Raw genomic sequence first — 21,025 nt, forward strand, 5'->3', positions numbered from 1 at the left:
CACGAATACAGAGGATTCCCTCTATTCTCTATAAAATGTATGTGTGTGGCCGGGCGCGGTGGCTTAAGCCTGTAATCCCAGCACTTTGGGAGGCCGAGACGGGCGGATCACGAGGCCAGGAGATCGAGAGACGATCCCGGCTAACACGGTGAAACCCCGTCTCTACTAAAAAATACAAAAAAACTAGCCGGGCGAGGTGGCGGGCGCCTGTAGTCCCAGCTACTCGGGAGGCTGAGGCAGGAGAACGGCGTAAACCCGGGAGGCGGAGCTTGCAGTGAGCTGAGATCCGGCCACTGCACTCCAGCCTGGGTGACAGAGCAAGACTCCGTCTCAAAAAAAAAAAAAAAAAATGTATGTGTGTGTGTGTGTGTGTGTGCGCGCTCACTGGGTCAAGAGGTAAAATGCTTCTTACCGTAAGTTGAGGTAAAAATAGTGTAAACCCCAACAAGTTCAGAGTAATTGGCTAGACGTTTAAGAGAGGACTGGGGACCCAGACCCAGAGGACTGGTTTATGTCTACCATGGGATCTGCAGGACAAACAAAACAGACACATTTCCAGAACCACAAAGCCCTGAACTAATGGCTTCCTATGAACATCGTTGCGTTTTATCACTCCTCACCCTATAGAGAAGGTATCATAGCTGTCCCATTTTATAGATGAGAAAACTGAGGCTTAGATACGGGAAGTGATCTGTTCAAGATTACACATCCATCAAAAGGCAAAGCTGAAACTTGGCTGGAGGTGGCTGACTGCAAAGTCTAGTCTTCTTGGCATACACATATATGCTTGTCCCATCACAGAACCGCTCTGCCTCTGGGCTCTCCTTTGCAAAATGGGCCTAATTCTACCTGTTGTGCAAGCCGGTTTGGGGCATAGATTCAACTAGAATTTTCTAAGCAGTTACTATGACCCAGCTCTCAGGAAGAATAAAAGAAAAAAAAAAAACTGGTCCATGGGTAAACAAAATGTGGTATATCCATACGATGGAATATAATTCAGCCATGAAAAGGACTAAAGTACTGATCCATGCTACAAAATGGATGAATCTTGTGAATACTATACCACGTGAAAGCAGCTGGGCACAGTGGCTCACGTCTGTAATCCCAGCACTTTGGGAGGCCGAGGCGGGTGGATCACAAGGTCAGGAGATTGAGACCATCCTGGCTAATGCGGTGAAACCCCACCTCTACTAAAAATATTTTAAAAAATAGCCAGGCATTATGGCACATGCCTGTAGTCCCAGCTACTCGGGAGGCTGAGGCAGGAGAATGACATAAGCCTGGGAGGCAGAGCTTGCAGTGAGTTGAGATTGCGCCACTGCACTCCAGCCTGGGCGACAGAGCGAGACTCCGTCTCAAAAAAAAAAAAAAAAAAAGAAAGAAGCCAGTCATAAAAGACAACAAACATATGCACATATTGCATGACTGCATTCACGTCAAATGTCCAGAACGAGGAAATCTACAGAGACAGAAAGTAGATTCATGGTTGTTTAGGGTGGGGGGAAGGCATTGCTTAGGGACGGGGGTTTAGAGGGCAATAGCTAAAGGCTATAGGGTTTCTTTTTAAGATGTGACAGAAGAGCTGGAGATCGAGTTAATTGCCAATAATTTGATCAATCATGTCTGCATAGAGAAACCTCCATGGAAACCCCTAAAGGATGGGGTTCAGAGAGTTTCCAACACATGAAAGTGCTGGGAGGCTGTCATGCCTAGAGAGGACAGGAGTCTCTGTCCCCTCCCTTATCCCTCGCCCTATTCCTGAGTTGTATCCTTTATAACAGAGCAGTGGTTGTAAGCAAAGTGTTTTCTTGAATCCTGTGAGTCATTCTAGTGAATTATTAGACAAGAGAAAGGGGTCATGAGAACTCACTATGTAAAAAAGCCACTTGGTTAGAAGTATGGGAGGCCGGGTGCTTGCAGCTGGCATCTGAAGTGGGGACAGTCTTGTGGGACTGAACCCCTAACCTGAAGGGTCTGTGTTAACTCTGCTAACTCGGGGTAGTCTCAGAATTGAGGTGAATTGTAGGTCTGCCATAGGCAGGAACACAGAGTGCTTGGGAGGTGGGAGGTGTGGTTCCAGAGGCTGGTCTCAGGGTTCAGAGCTCAGGCGGACCTAAGTCCAAATCCCATCTCTAACTTTAGCTGTACGTCCTGAGGATGAAACTCTCTGCTACGCATCAGTTTCTTCCTCTATAAAATGGGCATCATAACAGTCCCCACCCCTCCCAGGCTGTTCTAAGGAGGTGGTGACATCATCGAGTCTATAAGCACTCAGCACAGTGGCCCCAGGAAAACGAGAATGGCCCAAACCCCACTCTGGAAGGTACTGGCTGTGTGATACCAGATCAGTGGCACACCTTCTCTGAGCCTCTGTTTGCTTGTCTAAAAAACAGAGATGGATGAAAACGAACCCTTATGAAACACGCTGCCAGGAGCCAAGTCCTGTGCTCCACAGTTTTTGCCATTGACTCCTTCAGTTCTCACAAGAAGCCTGCAAAGTGGGTACCATCATTAGCCCCATTTTACAGAGGAAGAGACTGAGGCTCAGAGAGGCCGCGCCAGGATTCATACCCAGCAGGCTGACTCCTGACTCTTGGCCATGGCATTAAGTTAGCACATATGTCTAATGCAATAAAAAGGCATAATAGAGGTGTAAGTGCTTTTGAAACTGTCAAACACCAAGCCAATATTAGTGGTGATTGTCATTGCTCTAACAGTTCAAAAACCCTGTGTCCAGTTATAAGGCCCAAATTCTCCCCAGAGGGAACTATTATTGGTTTTTAAAAACAGGATCAGGGCTCTCAGAATTAGTTAGGAAGCCAGGCGCGCTGAGAAGGGAGTATCATTTTAATGAAAAAAAAAAAAAAAAGAAACCTGATTAATGAAAATGATTCTTAATATATTTCAAAATGATCTGTTATGACACAAAGCAAAGACATTTATATACGACTTTGAAATTCTTAATAGCTGATTTTAGAGCAACCTATTATGAAATCTTTCAAAGCAGAATCTATAAGTAAATCACCAGGCAGGCCTCCCAGGCAGACTGACGGCAGCTCTTCTTAAAATAATTTATAAGGTGGGGTGGGGGGAGCACTAGCAGAAATTATTGCCATCATCAAGTATTAATAAAATATTTATAAAAGTGACTTTCTCTTATCGTCAGATGCACTGATGTGATGGGTCAGGTCCTTGAGCCCACATCGGGGGGGGGGGGGGCCCACTTTGCCCCAGGAGGAGAAACTCAGGAATGAAATTGAACTCCTTCACTTCCCTGGTGACGGGCTAACAAGCCAGGGGGCTCCCTTAGTTTCTGGATAAATATCTCAACTTCCTTGTCTCTTGGATAGGACAACTGGGAGGCATATTCCTCAGAGTCTCCCAGGGGTCCCCAGCAGGACTGAGCCTCAGTTTCCCAGGGGTAAGCCACTCCTTCATGCACCTTGTACTTCCTGCCTTCCCTCCCCTGTGTCATTTTCCCATTCCCCTGTCACAGCCTTCTGGGGTCCTCCCCCAAATATACAACATGTTTCCACATCTCTGTCTCAGGGTCTGCTCCTGACTCCGGCTGGCCTCAGTGACCAGGAAGTTGAGTGACAGACATCACAGGTCCCTGAGCAAAGTAGTGCTGATGCCCAGACAGCCAAGTGCTGAGCATGGCCCATGGCTGATTTTTTTTTTCAATCATTTTGGGGGTACAGGTGGTTTTTGGTTAAGTTCTTTAGTGGCGACTGATTTTAGTACACCCAACCCCCCAGCAATGCACATGTACCCAATATGTAGTGTTTTATCCCTCACCCCCTCTTAACCTCCCCGACCCAAGTCCCCAAAGTCCATTATATCATTCTTATGCCTTTGCATCCTCATAGCTTAGCTCCCACCTGTAAGTGAGAACGTATATTTGGTTTTCCATTCTCAAGTTACTTCACTTAGAATAATGGCCTCCAGCTCCATCCGAGTTGCTGCAAAAGACATTATTTCATCTCATTTTTATGGCTGAGTAGTATTCTATGGTATATATATACAAATATCACATTTTCTTCATCCACTCATTGGTTGATGGGCACTTAGGTTGGTTCCATATCTTTGCCATTGCGAATGTCCGTGGATGATTTTTGGAAAGATAAGTGGCATTTTTTTTTTCATATTTGCCCCAGCCCAGCATGTCTGTCCTTGGCTTGGATCAACTGTGGAATCTCCATCTTACTTACTCCTGACTCAGTATGACTTCTAGAAATTTCCAAAATCAAAACAGTGGGTTAATGTATGTGGCTCAAATGGATGAGAATCAAAGGACTCGGACCCAGGGCCTGGGAATGTGGGGACGACGGAAAGGATGCACCAGCGCCTTCTCGAAGATTTTGCTGCCCCCTAAGGTAACAGCCCAGAACGTCAGCCAGAATCCATGCACAGTCCCAGAATAGACCTCAATTCACACGGGTGTTCATTCAATAAGCAACTTCCAGTTCTATGTTCTGGACCCAAAGGAAGCCACCAGCCACCGACAAGAGCTAGACAAAGTCACAACCATAATACAAGGCACCAAAGGCCCCATGAAGGCAGAAACCCTTGCTCTTCATCCTCACTCTCTCCCCAGAACCTTATATATTGCCAAAAGAGGGAGCACAAGAGACAGGTTAGGGAGGTGAGGAGCTTTGAATGCCAAGCCAAGGAATTTTATTTGATTTAGAGGCAAGGAAAAGCCTCAGGAGGATTCTAAGCAGGAGTATGGGTCTGTGTAGTAGAAAGGAACCTGATGGTCATGATGAGAATGGGTAGAAGGAGGAATGAAGGCATCAGCAAGGAGGCTACTGCACCCATCCAAGCACACACACACGCACAAAGGTAAACACCGCGTGTAAGCTGATAACAGTAAGGACAGAGAAACTAGGACAGAAATGATGTCACAGAGACTATCTCTGGAACATGGTGAATGATTGGATAGGGAGAAGGTAAGGACTGGGGGGATGGCAGGAACCACTTGGAAGACCAGGTCAAAATAGGGAAAATCAGCAAGCAGACACTTAAGGATGGGATAAGGATACAAGATCAGTTTCAGGGCATCTCCAAGATGTCTAGCTAGAAATGCAGCACCTTGGCTGGGTGCAGTGGCTCATGCCTGTAATCCCACCACTTTGGGAGATCAAGGCAGGAAGACTGCTTGAGCCTAGGAGTTCGAGACCAGCCTGGGCAAAAAAGTGAGACCCCTGTCTCTACAAAAAATAAAAAAAGTATATGAACCAGGCATGGTGGTGCACACCTGTAGTCCCAGCTACTCAGGAGGCTGAGGCAGGAGGATTGCTTGAGCCCAGGAGGTGGAAACTGCAGTGAGCTATGATCGCACCACGACTGCCCAGCCTAAATGACAAAGCAAGACCCTGTCTCAAAGCATAAAAATTTAAAAAATAAAAAGAAACACAGAACCTTTACTGCACAGACCCAACCTTCCCTTCCATATTCTAGAGCTGTTCCACCGTACTGCCAGTACAGTAGCCACTCCCTACCTATGACTACTTAAATTTAAATTAAGTAGAATTCAATACGATTAAACATTCAATTCCTCAGTCGCACTACTGTATTTCAAGTGTTCAGTAGCAGCCTGTGGCTAGTGGTTACTGCACTGAACAGCAGTAATCTCCATCACTGCAGAAAGTTCTTGTGGACAGCGCTGGTCTAGAAGGTTTGCTTGAAACGCCAGCCTTGTGTCCGCCTCACGATGCCTAGTTTCAGCAGCCTCCCCGAGAGCAGTCCCAGAGACACAGAACGTGACAGATTGACCCTGTTCCCACCTCTCCAAGAGAGGGGCCTTGTCAGGCGCCTGCCAAAGGAGACAGCTGGCCTCCCAGGTGAGCTCGGCAGGAAGGACGTACCTTTGCAGGCACCCGCCGCGCCCAGGTGGTAGATGGCTGCCAGGACCCGCCAAATGGCCCGCTGCTCGCTCTCTGAGATGCCCAGTGTCTCCATGGCACCCTGGAGCTGGGCAAAGGCAGCTGCCGCCTTCTGCTTATCTTCAGGCTGGGAGCAAAGGGAGAGAGAAAGAAAACAAGGCCATCACGATGGAGAAAACACAGACTCACAACTTGAAGCTGAGCTCTGTCTCGGAGGCATGTGGGGGTCATATTATTGCCACAGTAAACTACCCACAATTAAGCTGAGGAGTATTGACAGACGAACTCAGGCGACTGGGAAAGTTATCCAAATCATTTTTCTCTGACTTTGAAATGCAGTGTGGCTTTTATTCATTCACGTGTGCACACATTACAGATTTATGGAAGCTCTGCACTATGCGGGCCTCTGGTCTGGAGATGCAAAGATGAGCAAAGCCCAGACCTTGACTTTGAGGCCCTCTCAAGGTAGAACTGGAGAGAGACATAAAAGCAACTAAGTGTGAAAAGGGCTAAGTGGTAGGTAGGCTATGGGTACAGGTTGATAGGTAGGCTATATGGGATCCATAGGTAGGGTCTAGAGGTAGGCTCTGTAGGGTAAGCTGTGCTATAGGTCTATGCAGAGAACCATGGGACATCAGAGGAAGAATGGGTTATTAATCCCACCCAAGACAGCCAAAGATAATAGCATAGAGCAGATGATCAAACTGTAATAGAAGTTTGGAAGATAAACAGGCAGAGTTGGCCAATTTAATACAATAAAAAGTCCCAACAAGCAAAGGGAACCACAGGAGCAAAGAGGATTTGGGGAGACAATAGGTGGTCCAGGGAAGCAGTTATTTTTGTTTTGTTTTGTTTTGTTTTGTTTACTTTTGAGACAGAGTCTTGCTCTGTTGCCCAGGCTGGAGTACAATGGCACAATCTCAGCTCACTGCAACCTCCGCCCCACCGGGCTCAAGCGATTCTCTCACCTCAGCCTCCTGAGTAGCTGGGATTACAGGCACCCACCACCACACCCAGCTAATTTTCATATTTTTAGTAGAGACAGGGTTTCACCATGTTGGCCAGGGTAGTCTCGAACTCCTGACCTCAAGTGATCTGCCCACCTCGGCCTCTCAGAGTGCTGGGATTACAGGCGTGAGCCACCGCGCCTGTTCTGGAAGTAGTTATTTTTGGAGGTGGGTCAGATAGAGATGGGGAGAAGATAAAAGCTGGAGAAGCTGGCATGGGCCACCCTTGAAGACCTCGACCATGACACTGAAGGGAGTGGCCTTTAAACTGCAGTCATGACTGGCAAATACTGATATGTGCTCCCACTATATTCCTGAGTTCATAACAGACATCATTAATCAATCAAGATCCCACAGCAAGCCAGTGAGTCCAGATTCCTTTCAGGACATCGCTTCTTGCAGCCACCACCACCGTGAGCTTTCCCACTAAAGGAAATGGCACTTGTTTTCTGTCTCCTGTGCAGCAATAGAAAACTGCTAATTTTGTTTGTTTTACACAGGGTCTCGCTCTATGGCCCAGGCTGGAGTATAGTGGTGTGATTATAGCCCACTGCAGTCTCAAACTCCTGGGCTCAAACGATCCTTCCACCTCAGCTTCCCAAGTGGCTGGGACTACACGTGCAGACTACCATGCCTAGATGATTGTATTTTATTATTATTTTTTTAGAGATGGGGTCTCACTATGTTGCCCAGGCTGGTCTTGAACTCCTGGACTCAAGCAATCCTCCCACTGTGGCCTCTGAAAGTGCTGGGATTACAGGCGTGAGCCACTGCACCTAGCCTACCAAAGATTTTAACAGAAGGAAACAGAAAATGACGTGATCAGATGTTTACGGGTTGTAGGATTTTTTTTAAGATTTATGATCCCAATTATGTTTGATTGAATATTAAAATTAGTCTGAAACTACTATACACACACCATCTGGCCAAGGAGACTCAGCCCAGAAGCCTGCTGGGTGGAAAGGAAGTGAGCTGGGAACGGGAATTCTTTTGTCAATAATCTACCAGCCGATAATGAGAAACTGATTTGCACTTGGCCTGCTTAGAGAACTTGGGTGATGAACTGCAGGCTGTTAAAGCCAACAGGTCTTTGACTTTTGTAGCGTCCAGTGCCCAGAGAGGGAGTGACACTTGCCCAAGGTCACACAGCAAATTAATATCAGATACAAGACTAGAAGCAGGCTTTTCAGACTCTTGGACTGATTCCCAGTCCAAGATACTTGTCTCCTCCACTCAAGCCACTTCCTCTAACTGGGAAACGTGCAAGAATCATCAACCAATTGGGACAACATCAAAGCATACAGTGACATTAAAAGATTTGCTTGGGAAACATTTCAGTTAATACCAAAAGCATGTTCCACTGATCCATCATATTTCTGGACCGCCACAGGATCACAAAATCCCTAGCAACCAGGAGCTCAACCTAGCAACTGCAGCTGGAGCAAACAGAGGGACGGAAGGCGTCTTACCAACATACTCAGTTATTTATGAGATCTCAAAGTAGCAGAAAAAGGACGCCAAAAGGACAGCGCCCACACATTTATTATGGCTCCCACTGTCACCTATGAGCATTTGACTTTAAATTACAGAAGGACTCCATCATCTACCAGGTAGCTTGAGTGAAGAGAAGAATGAGAAAACTTCCACTAAAGCTCATTTGCTCCTTTCTCTTCCTCGTCCCCTCCCAATGTCTTTTTCTTAACAGAAGACATGGATCAATAAATATATATGTTTCTGATTCAAAACGATTAAGATCAGGAAAACATTCACAGTTCCCTAAACTTCCAGAGAGCCAATTGTTCTTCAAACACCACTACAGAGTGTCCTGACAAAAGAAACTCTTTGGATCAAAATCATGAAAATAGATCCGGACGCGGTGGCTCACGCTTGTAATCCCAGCACTTTGAGAGGCCGAGGTGGGCGGATCATAGGGTCAGGAGATGGAGACCATCCTGACTAACATGGCAAAACTTCATCTCTACTAAAACTCCAAAAAATAAAAATAAAAATTAGCCAGGCGTGGTGGCGGGAGCCTGTAGTCCCAGCTACTCGGGAGGCTGAGGCAAGAGAATGGCAGGAACCCGGGAGGCAGAGCTTGCAGTGAGCCGAGATCTCGCCACTGCACTCCAGCCTGGGCGACAGAGCGAGACACTGTCTCAGAAAAAAAAAAAAAAAAAAAAATTCATGAAAATAGAAATAAGTCAAGTGAATGGAATAAGTCAACTGACAACCCAAACGTCTATCAGCAGGAGAAGGAAGCCACAAAGAGTGGTATACCCAGAGCACAGCGATGGGGCGCTACACAGCAATAAAAAAGAACAAGCCACACGCAGCCACATATAGGCATCTCACAGACCTAGTGTTGAGTCAAAGAAGCCAGGCACAAAAGCCTGCATCCTGTGTGCTTCTGTTTATGTGAAGTTCAAGAATGGGCGAAACTAGCGTATGATAAGAGAAGTCGGGACAATGAATCTGAAGTGAGATGGGTACCTCCGATGGAGATTGCCTGGGAGGGGGCTCAAAGGAGCCTTTGATGGAATGAGGAATGTTCTGTATCTTGATATGGAGGATAGTTGCTGGTGTGTGTTTAATAATTACTAACATTGGGCCAGGTGCGGTGGCTCACGCCTGTAATCCCAACACTTTGGGAGGCCGAGGCAGGCAATCACAAGGTCAGGAGATCATGACCATCCTGGCTAACACAGTGAAGAAACCTCATCTCTACTAAAAAAAAATAAATAAATACAAAAAATTAGCCAGGCGTGGTAGCCGGAGCCTGTAGTTTCAGCTACTCGGGAGGCTGAGGCAGGAGAATGGCATGAACCTGGGAGGCAGAGCTTGCAGTGAGCCGAGATCGAGCCACTGCACTCTAGCCTGGGTGACAGAGTGAGACTCCGTCTCAAATAATAATAATAATTATTATTATAATAATAATATTAACATTAGCCAGCTGTGGTGGCTCATGCCTGTAATCCCAGCACTTTGGGAGGCTGAGGTGGGAGGAGTTGACTAGCCTGGGCAACAGAGTGAGACCCTGTTTCTACAATAAAATTAAAAATCTGCCAGGCATGGTGGCATGAGCCTGTAGTCCCAGCTACTTGGGAAGCTGAGGCAGGACGATTGCTTGAGCCTAGGAAATCAAGGTTGCAGTGAACCATGATCACACCACTGCACTCCAGCCTGGGCGAAAGAGAGAGCGAGAGAGAGAGACCGGGCAGGGTGGCCTGTAATCCCAGCACTCTGGGAGGCCGAGGTGAGTGGATCACAAGGTCAGGAGATCGAGACCATCCTGGTTAACACAGTGAAACCCCGTCTCTACAAAAAATACAAAAAATTAGCCTGGTGTGGTGGCGGGCACCCGTAGTTCCAGCTACTCAGGAGGCTGAGGTGGGAGAAAGGCGTGAACCCGGGAGATGGAGTTTGCAGTGAGCTGAGATCGCACCACTGCACTCCAGCCTGGGCGACAGAGTGAGACTCCATCTCAAAAAAAAAAAAAAAGAGAGAGAATGAGACAATATAAACATCGAATTGTACACTTAGAATTAGCATACTTCATATACTTTGTGTTTTACCTCAATTTTTAAAAATCAATGGATAAAAATATTCAAATTGTAAGATGCCCAGGGTTTGTCTGAGGTAAAGTCTCAAGGTCAATCAAAGTCTGCAGGTAATTTAGTAAAAGAAAATAAAATCTAAAATGTTCTCTCTCCATTAAACCAGGCTGAGTTTAGAGCACCCAGGAGATTCCTACAATTCAGAGAGAGGCCAGGTTTGGATTTGGAGTCAGACAGAGCTGGACGCCCTCTAGACTCTGCACTCCCAACCGTGCAACTCTGCAAAAGTCCCTTGCCCGTGCATGGAGGCTCAGTTTCCACTTCTTCAAAGAGGAAATAAGGCCAGGTGTGGTGGCTCATGCTTGTCATCCTAGTGCTTTGAGAGGCCAGGGTGGAAGGATCACTTATGTCTAGGAGTTCAAGACCAGCCTGGGCAACGTAGCAAGACCCTTTGTCTATAAAAAATATATAAAAATTATCCAGGTATGGTGACATGTGCTTGTAGCCCCAGCTACTTGGGAGGCTGAACCAGGAGAATTACTTGAGTCAAGGAGTTCAAGGCTGCAGTGAGCGATAATCACACTGCTGTACTCCATCCTGGATGACAGAACAAGACCCTGTCTCAAACAAAATAAACAAATGAAATGGAAATCATATCTTAGCATCCTCCCAGGGCTGCTCTGAGGACTACATGAGTTTATGTGTGTAAAGCACCCAGCACAGTGGCCAGCACACAGTGGTACTCAATAAACGGTGGTTTCCACTCACTACTGCCTCTTTCCCTCCAAGGCTTCGCCTAGGCTGTTCCACCTTCCAGAAACACCATTCCCCATTGCTGCCCAAGTTGATGCTCCATACTCTATAACAAGCTAATCAGGTATGACCTTGCCCTCAAAGGGCTCCCAGTCCACTGAAGGGGACAGGTGTGCAAAGAGATGACACACAGAGCACATGCCATGGACTGGGAGACATTGGGCAGGGGTAAAGGACCTGACTGGAAGGATGAGAGGCTTCCTAGAAGGAGTTGGTTATGGAGCAAATCATAAAGGGTAAACAGAACGAGTGAGGCAAAGCAGGTGCCAGGAAGCAAGAGGGGTCTCCAAGTGGAAGGATAGGGGATTGGGGGAAGCCAGTGCATTTGGGTGCTAAGAACTCTGCGGAGCAAAGGGTCCTGAGGAGCCATGGTTTGTGGCTGGGAGCTGTCCTCTGATGGAGCTCCTGGTGACCTCCCTGGCAGAGGGGACTAGCACCTGGGCATCTTCCCTCTGGTTACGGGCACAATAAGGGGTCTCAGGTAGGCCTGGGCCCAACTCTGATTCATGGGGAGGTGCACCAACCCTCTCTTCCCCAGGGCCAGGTGGGCCTCCCGGTTCCTACAACCAACCTGCCCGAGGATTTTCACCCCTCTGCCTCCCGGACCAGGAGCTAACTCAGGGAGGAAAATGCTAAACACTGATTCAGTGCATCTCAAAAGGAACATCACGTGGGTGCCTGCACAGGTCGGTGAACCTCATGGACACTGCAGGGAGGGCAGGACAGGTGTCGGTCCACAGCCAGGAGCCGCCCTACCCGTTGCTCAGCATCTCACCAATCCACTTCTTATCTCAGCATCGAGAGTCCATTGAAGTGGAGAGGAGAGAAAGTGTCCATTGAGCACATATTCTGTTGTACTGGGCGCTTTTTCCCCATGAGGCAGGCTGGGTCTCTCCAGCCGACAGAGGAGGAAATGGAGACTCAGAGAGGTGAAGTTACTTCCGCAAGGCTACCCATATGGGGAAGGGCCCCCAGTCCTTGGTGTCATCCAAGGGTGTTGCTCTACCCATCCCACAGGTGAAAAACTGAGGCTAAGAGAAGTTAAGTGACCCCCCCAAGAGAGCACGTGGACCAGACCTCAGAGCACACTGTCTTCAGCCACGATCTGCATCGTGATCTGAGATGACAGTGGGAAGAACGAAAGTACCAAATTTAAAGTCAGGCCAACCTGGATCCCAGTCCTGACTCCACCACTTAAAAGCTGTGTGCCTTTGGGCAAGCAGCTTCACCTCTCTGAGCCTGGATACTTCTCCTGAAAAAAACAGATGTGATCATAATTCCTTATTTAAAGAACCACTGAGAGAATTAAGTAAAAGAAAGCTCCTGGCAGAGCCCCTGGCACGAATAATTCCTTATCCTTCCATTTGAGCACCATTCCCCCACAGTTGACAACTGGGTCATAAAAAATAAATGTGCCTCGGGCCAAGGCCTGGAATGTGACAGCCAGAAGCAAACTGCTGGGTGGCAAGGATTATTATTATTATTATTATTATTATTATTATTATTACCACTGCTGCTGGGCACATTTTTAAAAAATTAGGCTAGGTTACAAAAAAGAAATTATAGAGAAGAAGAAAATAATATGAAAGCTTTGTGATTTCAAATGTATCCTGGTGCTTGGCAGTTCTCAAGTAAGTTCCATTTACAAGCTGAAATGTGGCAGGCAGTGAGGGCGCAGTGTGAGGACTAAGAGGAGAAACTGGCAGTCACCGGGTACAGGCAGCCTCCGAGGACCTGGCCAGTGCCACGCTGGGGGTCTCCGCACTTTTACCCTGGGGTCCTTGCTTTGACTGGCCACTCATGTTTACCTTTGCATGAGGTGCTCAGTGTAGCCAGAATGCTGGCCTCCCTGAACCTGTCTAATTCACTCTCAGTCCAGCTCCAGCTCATGGTTGCCTCCTCCAGGCAGCCCTCCCTGATATGCCTTTCCTCCTCCCAGCTTGGCCTCAGCCGACATACACCTCCACTCAGGCACATATCTCTCCAGCTTGGAATGATCTGTTGATGTAGACATGGCAGCCCACCACCACCTCCCAAAAGTGAGTCACTTGATGGGTGAGACCCAGTGGAGTTATTTCTGTGTGCCAATACCTGGCATCTAATAAGATCAACAAATATCCATTGACAATGAGCTTCTAGCGACCATCCCCAAACAAGAGCCATTGATGGTGGGGTTAAGTGTGTTCACCCACTGAGCTGGGTCCACAGTACTACTCAGCCCAGATTTGAGGACCCCAGGCTGCCCACAATGACTGAGGGATGGGATCCCCAGGGTTTCTAATTCCCTTCTCTGGGTCCTCTGAGATTCCCAGCAACTGCCCCAGCTCCCAGGATCCAAGAAGTGGGTTCAAAGGCAGACATGAGATCCCTAAAGACCTAGTGAAATGATACTGGGGAGAAAATAAAGTGTAATTAACCCATCTCAGATGACCACAGTAGCAAACGATTTGAAAATTGAAAAGATGTGATTTTAGTTAAGTGGTGGTGAGTTGGGCATGCTCGTTCATTTATTCACTCAACACACGTTTATTGAGCACTTGCTGTATGCCTGGCTGAATGCTAGCCCTTGTCTATTCAGGAGGGATCAAGACAAGTGAGACTCCCACCCTCACGGAACTTAGGGCCGAGGGGAGACAAATCATAAATAAACAGTGTGATCAGAGATGGGAGATTGTTACCAAGGAGACAACAGGAAAGATAACTGGAGATATCTTCTTAGACGGAGGTTTGGGAGTCTGAGACGGTAATGCAAGCCGGACGCCCAAAGATATTTATCACCTTATCACTAAGAACCACAAAAAGGTTTAAAACCATGTAAATGGACAATATTAGGGAAACAGCAGTTCAGGGAACCATGTCTTTTAATGTTTGTGAAAGGTGTGTGTGTGTGTGTGTGTGTGTGTGTATGTGTTTTGTTTTGTTTTTGAAACGGAGTCTCATGCTGTCGCCCAGGCTGGAGTGCAGTGGCACAATCTCGGCTCACTGAAACCTCTGCCTCCCGGGTTCAAGCGATTCTCCTGCCTCAGCCTTCTGAGTAGCTGAGATTACAGGCGCCTGCCACCATGCCCGGCTAATTTTTGTATTTTTAGTAGAGACGGGGTTTCACCATAACGATCCGGCTGGTCTCGAACTCCTGACCTCAGGTGATCCGCCCGCCTTGGCCACCCAAAGTGCTGGGATTACAAGCGCGAGCCACCGTGCCCGGTCAGAAAGTTTTAATGATATACAGTGTGTTATGAATTATGTAAAATATTTGTAGGAAAAATACTGGAAGAACATCTGCAGGTATAGGACCAGTGGGTTTCTCAGGGTGGTGAAGTGAATGGCGCTTGTTTTCTGGTTTGCTTGAGTGTGTGCGTGTATTCTGGTTTTTGGTTTTGCCTTTCTGTTTTTTCTGATTTCTCTATAGGAAGTATGTAGTAATTTCGGTTTTTGTTTTTTATTTTTTTCTTGGGACAGAATCTCGCTCGCTTTGTCACTCAGGCTGGAGTGCAGTGGTGTGATCTTGGCTCACTGCAGCCTCTGCCTCCTGGGTTCCAGAGATTCTCCTGCCTCAGCCTCCCGAGTAGCTGGGATTACAGGCACATGCCACTACACCCGGCTAATTTTTGTATTTTTAGTACAGACAGGGTTTCACCATGTTGGCCAGGTTGGTCTCGAACTCCTGACCTCAGGTAATCAGCCCACCTCAGCCTCCCAAAGTGCTAGGATTACAGGCATGAGCCACTGTGCCCAACCGTAAATTAGATTTGTTTTGTTTCGTTTTGTTTTTAAAAAACAGGAGCAGGCCAAGCCCTCCCCATGGGCCATTGAGGCTTTGCCCTCCCCAACTTGCCCAATGCTGCCATCCTTGATGATGAAGAAGAAGGAGGAGGAGGAGGAGGAGGAGGAGGAGGAGGAGGAGGAAGGAGAAGGAAGAAGAAAAAGAAAAAGAAAGAAGGAAGAAGAAGAAGAAGAGCTGACATTGGACAGCCTTGGGGACTTAGCAGCTCCCATTATTGGGGGGCATATCCTGATCACCAGATTTCCTTAATGAAGCTGTACCTGGCCTACTCAACCCCAGTAACTGGCCCAGGCTTGTATCAAAGACCAACGAATTTTCAGACTTTATTTTTCTTCTGAAAGAACAGAGCAAACATTCTCCTGATACCTGCCAGGTAGCAGAGAGAGAACAAAGAAACACCCTACCAGTTCCTGCAAATCAATTGGTCTAAAAAATGCCCCTCAGAAATAAAGAGAAAAAAAAGCAAACCACTTCAAACGCTTCTTTGACACGAATTCACGCTGTGACCAATGGCTTTATGCAGACTGTTAACAAACAGGTCAGGTTGGGGAAAGCTCAGAGGGCCCCCGCTTGGGCCCTTTTCCTTCTCAAAAACAATAGGAAAATAAAAAACAACTCTTTTGCTGATTCAAATGGATATATTTGGCCAAAGCTCATTAAACAAATGAGAAAAATCAGTGCTGAGGTCATTTCTCATCTCTTGCCTTCAAGGTCGAGGTCTGGGCTCCTAATCACCCCAAATCATGGGGGAAAGGGTATGAAAAAAGAACAGACTGCAGAGTCCCCCGAATAAGAGGGTGCCCCCCCAATATTTGGTTTAGCAAGAATGCCAGCCTTGTTGCATCTGTTAATTTCATTCTCATTCCAGCTTGTTTCATGTCTGAGTTTTGACAATGAAAGAAATGTCATTCTCATTCTCATGGCCAGCTCTTGGTCACCTCTTCCAGGCAGCCTCTCTGATATGCCCCCAACTCTCCAGGCTTGCCCATATAATATTTGGGACATACTTATAAGATTAGCCCCCAGGGTTCAGACGGGGCAGACACATCACCTCGCCCAGTGCAGAAACAGACTGTACAACAGTGGCTCTCCAAGCAGGGTCCCTGGACCAGCAGCATCAGCATTGCCTGGGAACTTGTGAGAAATGCACATTCTCAGGCCTCACCCAGAGCTACTGAATTAGAAACTCTGTGGATAATACTCAGCAATGTGTAAGAGAGTGTGTGTGTGCACGCGCATGCTAGCAACTTTTTTCCTTTCGTTTTTGTTGTTGTTGTTGTTGTTGTTGTTGTTGTTGTTGTTTGAGATGGAGTCTCACTCTGTCTCCCAGGCTGGAGTGCAGCCGCACGATCTCTGCTCACTGCAAGCTTTGCCTCCTGGGTTCAAGTAATTCTCCTGCCTCAGCCTCCTGAGTAGCTGGAACTACAGGGGTGTGCCACCATGCTTAGCTAATTTGTGTGTGTGTGTATGTGTGTGTGTGTGTGTGTGTATGTTTTTTTTGTTTGTTTGTTTGTTTTGAGATGGAGTCTCACTGTCTCCCAGGCTGGAGTGCAGTGGCGCCATCTCGGCTCACTGCAAGCTCCGTCTCCCCGGTTCACACCACTCTCCTGCCTCAGCCTCCGAAGTAGCTGGGACTACAGGCACCCACCACCATGCCCGGCTAATTTTTTGTATTTTTAATAGGGACGGGTTTCACCTCGTTAGCCAGGATGGTCTCGATCTCCTGACCTCATGATCTGCCTGCCTCGACCTCCAAAAGTGCTGGGATTACAGGTGTGAGCCACCGCCCCCAGCCTAATTTTTTGTATTTTTAGTAGAGACAGGGTTTCTCTATGTTGGCCAGACTGGTCTCAAACTCCTGACCTCAGGTGATCTGCCTGCCTCGGCCTCCCAAAATGCTGGGATTACAGGCATGAGCCACCGTACCGGCTGAATTTCTTTAATGACCAATGATGTTGAGCATATTTTCATGTGCTTAGTTGCCATCCATTTATGCTTTTTTTGTACATTCCATCTTTTGCCCATCTTTTTTATTGGGTTGTTTCATTTATGAGTTTTGAGAATTACTTTGATATTCTAGATAAAAATCCTTTATCAGATAAGTGATTTGCAAATATTTCCTCCCAGTCGGTGGCTTGCTTTTCATAGTAATAGTGTCTTTCAGAGAGCAGATGATTTAGGCCAAGCTCTGTTCTAAGCACGTTATACACATCATTTCATTTCACCCTCACAACAACCCTATGAGGCAGATACTGCTACTATCCTTTTGATAAAGTTAATGATAATCTTATGGACTGGGATTTTGATGTCTCATTTAAGAAATCTTTGCCCAGCTCAGGGTTACAGAGATTTTTCTCACTTTTCTTCTAGAAATTTTGTGGTTTGAAGTTTTACAATTAGATCTGTGATTTTTTTTTTTGTTAATTTTAGTATATCATGTGAAATATGGATGGATTTTTTTTTTTTTTTGGCACCAAGATATCCAATTATTCTAGCACTATTTGTTTCCCAGACATGTATGTTTGAAAAGAGGCTTTGGAGTGGAAATTAGCTAATTCCCTCCAGCTGGTGAACTCCTATTCATCCTTCAAACCCCAGGCCAAATGTTCCCTTGGCTAAGAAGTCTTCCCTGGCAAAGGCCAAGTAGCTCTATCAGCTATCCTGTGGTGCCTGCAACATTTCGTGCAACCTCTGACATATTTTATCTCACATGATTGCATTAATTTCCAAGTCTGTGCCTCCTGCTAAAGTAAAAATTCTTGGATGAGGACCATACTCGTAGCACTTAGCAGAAGCACACACCTAACACAACACAGGCCCAGCATAGGTGGTGGTGAAGGTATTTGGGAGAGAAGGGAGAAAACAATGGTTAAAATAATTGAATAATAAAATATCAAACCAGTGAACCATTTGCTTTTTTAAACAATGAAATACCTCTCGGCCCCACTCATAGACTATATTCGTCACGAAACCATCTCTGAGTGCACCTACCCAAGTGAACCACCAGTAGTATTGACAAAGAGCACCCTATTGATTGATGTAGGCCAAGCCCTGTTCCAAGCACGTTATACACATCATTTCATTTCACCCTCACAACAACCCTATGAGGCAGATACTGCTACTATCATTCTTGTACTGAAGAAGAGACAGACCTCCCGGGAGATTAAGGTCCATGCCTGAGGTTCACCTACTTAATAAGTATCAGAGCTGGGGCTTGAACTAGACTGATTCCAGGGCCCTAATCCTACCTCTAAGGTATGCTACGTCTGGTTTCCTTTATTTGTCCGAGTCTCCTTTACCCAACAAGCCCAGACCCTACAAAGACAGCCCCTGACTCTTCCACATGACCAACCCTTGCCAACTATGAACCCCAGTACCAAAGGAGACAAGCTGCACGGCGACTCCTCATCACCCTCCCATCTGGCCCCAGGGACACGGACTCACATCCCACCCCTGAGGGACCTCCTCCTTACCTTGGACCACACGCCCATGCCAAAGGAGCTGCTATCTGCCATCTGGTGCAGGTTCAGCTCCGTCCTGGAAGCACAGAAGGAACCAGGAGTCAGTGGGCTGTTCACACCAGGCCTGGCAGGGCAGGTGGTCGTCACAGTGTGTGGGGCTCCATGCAACTACCCAGACACCCCAGGGACTGTCCCTGGCCTTGGCCCCACTAACTCTGCCCTGGGACATCTTCGATCTCCCAAATATTCCTCACGCATAGCCCTCCCTTGGCCCTTCCTAAAAGCCAGGAAATCCCAGGAGAAAGGGTTGTAGAGGAAAATCAGGAGAGCAGAGACTAACCCCAGATCTTCTAATCAGCTGGGTGGCCTCACTTAAGGATGATATTGAAACAGTCAACACGAATGAGCCCTTGCGGCACGTTAAGTTCTAACATGACTCATGACAGCCCCACTCCATCGGTACAATTATTTCCATTTCACCGTTGACAAAACAGAGGCACTGAGAGTGGGTACCTGCCCCAGACCTTCACAGCTAGCAGACACGCAGCCAGAAGCTGAGCTGAGGTCTGCTGGCCCTTCCAGCCCAGACTCCGCGCTATCCTGCCATGTGCGCCTCTCCCGGCCTCAGTCTGCACTTTATGAAGCAACACGATGTTTAAGGCTCCTTCCCATGTTCAACCTGCAGGCTCCTCGAGAGTGAGACCTGCAGATAGGCCACCCACTTTTGCAGGCTTGAGGAATGCAAGCCAAAGGCGGGGTGGGTATGGCTATGCCCCCTGCCCCTTCGAATCACACTCTCTACTCACAAAAGCACTGTAGAGCCCGGCCTAGGATCCCCAATCCCCATGTGGGCTCAAATTGGTTCCTGGAAAGGGTCGAGGGTTACTTATCAGTCTCCAGCCAGCTTGTCTGGTTCTGAGGCCTTCAGTGTCCTCTCCCTAGATTCTCTACAGACCCCACACCCCTCTCTGCCTCGTGACTTGGAAGGACTCTTACCAGCTAGGCTTCAAGTCCAACCCCAGTGCTGCTATGTGGCAGACAAGGTAATTCTCTTCTCTGCAACTCACGTTTCCTTATCTGTAAAATGGGCTCCCTACCTCTTCTTGCCTCCCAGGATTAAATGAGATATTGTACACTGCCGGGCCGGCACAGAGTAAGAGCTCTGTTTTCCTGACACTCTCTTCCATTCACTGGAAATTCAATCTGACAAATAATTAAGAAGCATCTACCTGGTGCCAAGCCCTGTGCGAGGTACTGGGAAGGCAGAAAGAAGGACAACAGGGCCCCTGATTCAAAGATCTCCCAGTCCATCTGGTGAGGAAGGGAGACCTGCACTGGCAGGTTTTTGAACCAGAAGCATATACCAGGCACCAAAATGGTAGAAAGGAGAAACCAAGGAGCAAGAATCAGACGCTGCTCCTCTTAAAAAGGGATTTGGAGTAGGGTTTTGAAGGATGACTAGGAGTTTGCCACATGAGTGGGGAGAAAGGACATTTGGGCAAGTGGGAACCTGATTTTGACCTTTGGAAGCTTCCATGTCGGTGAGGGACCAAGTTGGCAGTGGCAGAGGTAGAGAAAGGGAAGTAACTTGGGGATTAACAAGGAACCTTCAGAATGACAATGACTCCCTGAGGGGGCTGAGTTGCTCCAAGCACTTTACTCCCTTGGGGTCCCTGAAACTCATCTAGGCAGCCCTTTCCTCTCAGACGCAGCTTTGGCCCAGTTCCTAAGGATGCCAAACTCAATAAGGATGCCTCCAGCATGGAGGGCCCCCGGCCTGGGCCTGGCTGGGAGTGGAGGTCGGGCATCCTCTGCTAGCCGCAGTTGAGCCTCATCCTTCCTGGGTCCACCTCAGGGTAAGCCTCCAAATCCCCCTCTCCAGCAGGCAATGCTTCTATCCCCAGAATCAAGCCCCACCCATGGGGTGCAGAAGAGAGAGCCCCAGTGTGGGGCTCCAGGGCTGGAACAGGGGTGATGTGTGTGTCCTTCAGTGTTCTGAGAGGTGAGAAAATGGAGGTCCCAAGAGGTGAGGCCATGGGGCTGAAAGTGGGGCTCAAACTCCTATGTTCAGGGTCCACCTACCTATTCCTTCCCGCATTACACCGTTACTATGCACCGCACATGGCGCCTGCTGCCTTGACATGTGATCTCATTTAAATGCCTACGGGGTTGGCACTAGTAGGAACCCATTTTACAGAAGGAGAAATCAAGGCTCAGAGAAGCCCATGTGGGGCAAAGCCAGGATCAAACCCATGTCCCTCTGAATCCAAAGTCATTCCTTTGGATGACCTGGTCAGGGCCTGGTCAGGGCCTGTCGGGGGTATCAAGGCAGATCAAATCCTCCAAAAACAAAAAACACACACAAAGCAATCGCTATGTCCGGGCACTATTTTAAGAAGTATTGTTGGCTGGGCGTGGTGGCTCACGCCTGTAATCCCAGCACTTTGGGAGGCCGAGGTGGGTGGATCACAAGGTCAGGAGATTGAGACCATCCTGGTTAACAAGGTGAAACCCCATC

General features: G+C 47.7%; 1 protein-coding gene across 5 annotated transcripts in view; it reads right to left on the reverse strand.

Annotated features, from left to right (window-relative positions):
• MYO18B (myosin XVIIIB) overlaps positions 1-21,025 on the reverse strand; it is a 300,194-nt gene that overhangs the window by 237,370 nt on the left and 41,799 nt on the right. For all 5 annotated transcript variants that reach the window (XM_065522341.1, XM_074004130.1, XM_065522339.1 and 2 more), the window contains 2 exons: positions 18,520-18,583; positions 5,871-6,015 (listed from right to left, as the gene is read on the reverse strand). In XM_065522341.1, the coding sequence (XP_065378413.1) occupies positions 5,871-6,015; positions 18,520-18,583 (209 nt within the window). The remainder of the gene's footprint in view (positions 1-5,870; positions 6,016-18,519; positions 18,584-21,025) is intronic.

Source organism: Macaca fascicularis, chromosome 10 (genome assembly GCF_037993035.2).
Source record: "Macaca fascicularis isolate 582-1 chromosome 10, T2T-MFA8v1.1".
Lineage (NCBI taxonomy): Eukaryota > Metazoa > Chordata > Mammalia > Primates > Cercopithecidae > Macaca > Macaca fascicularis.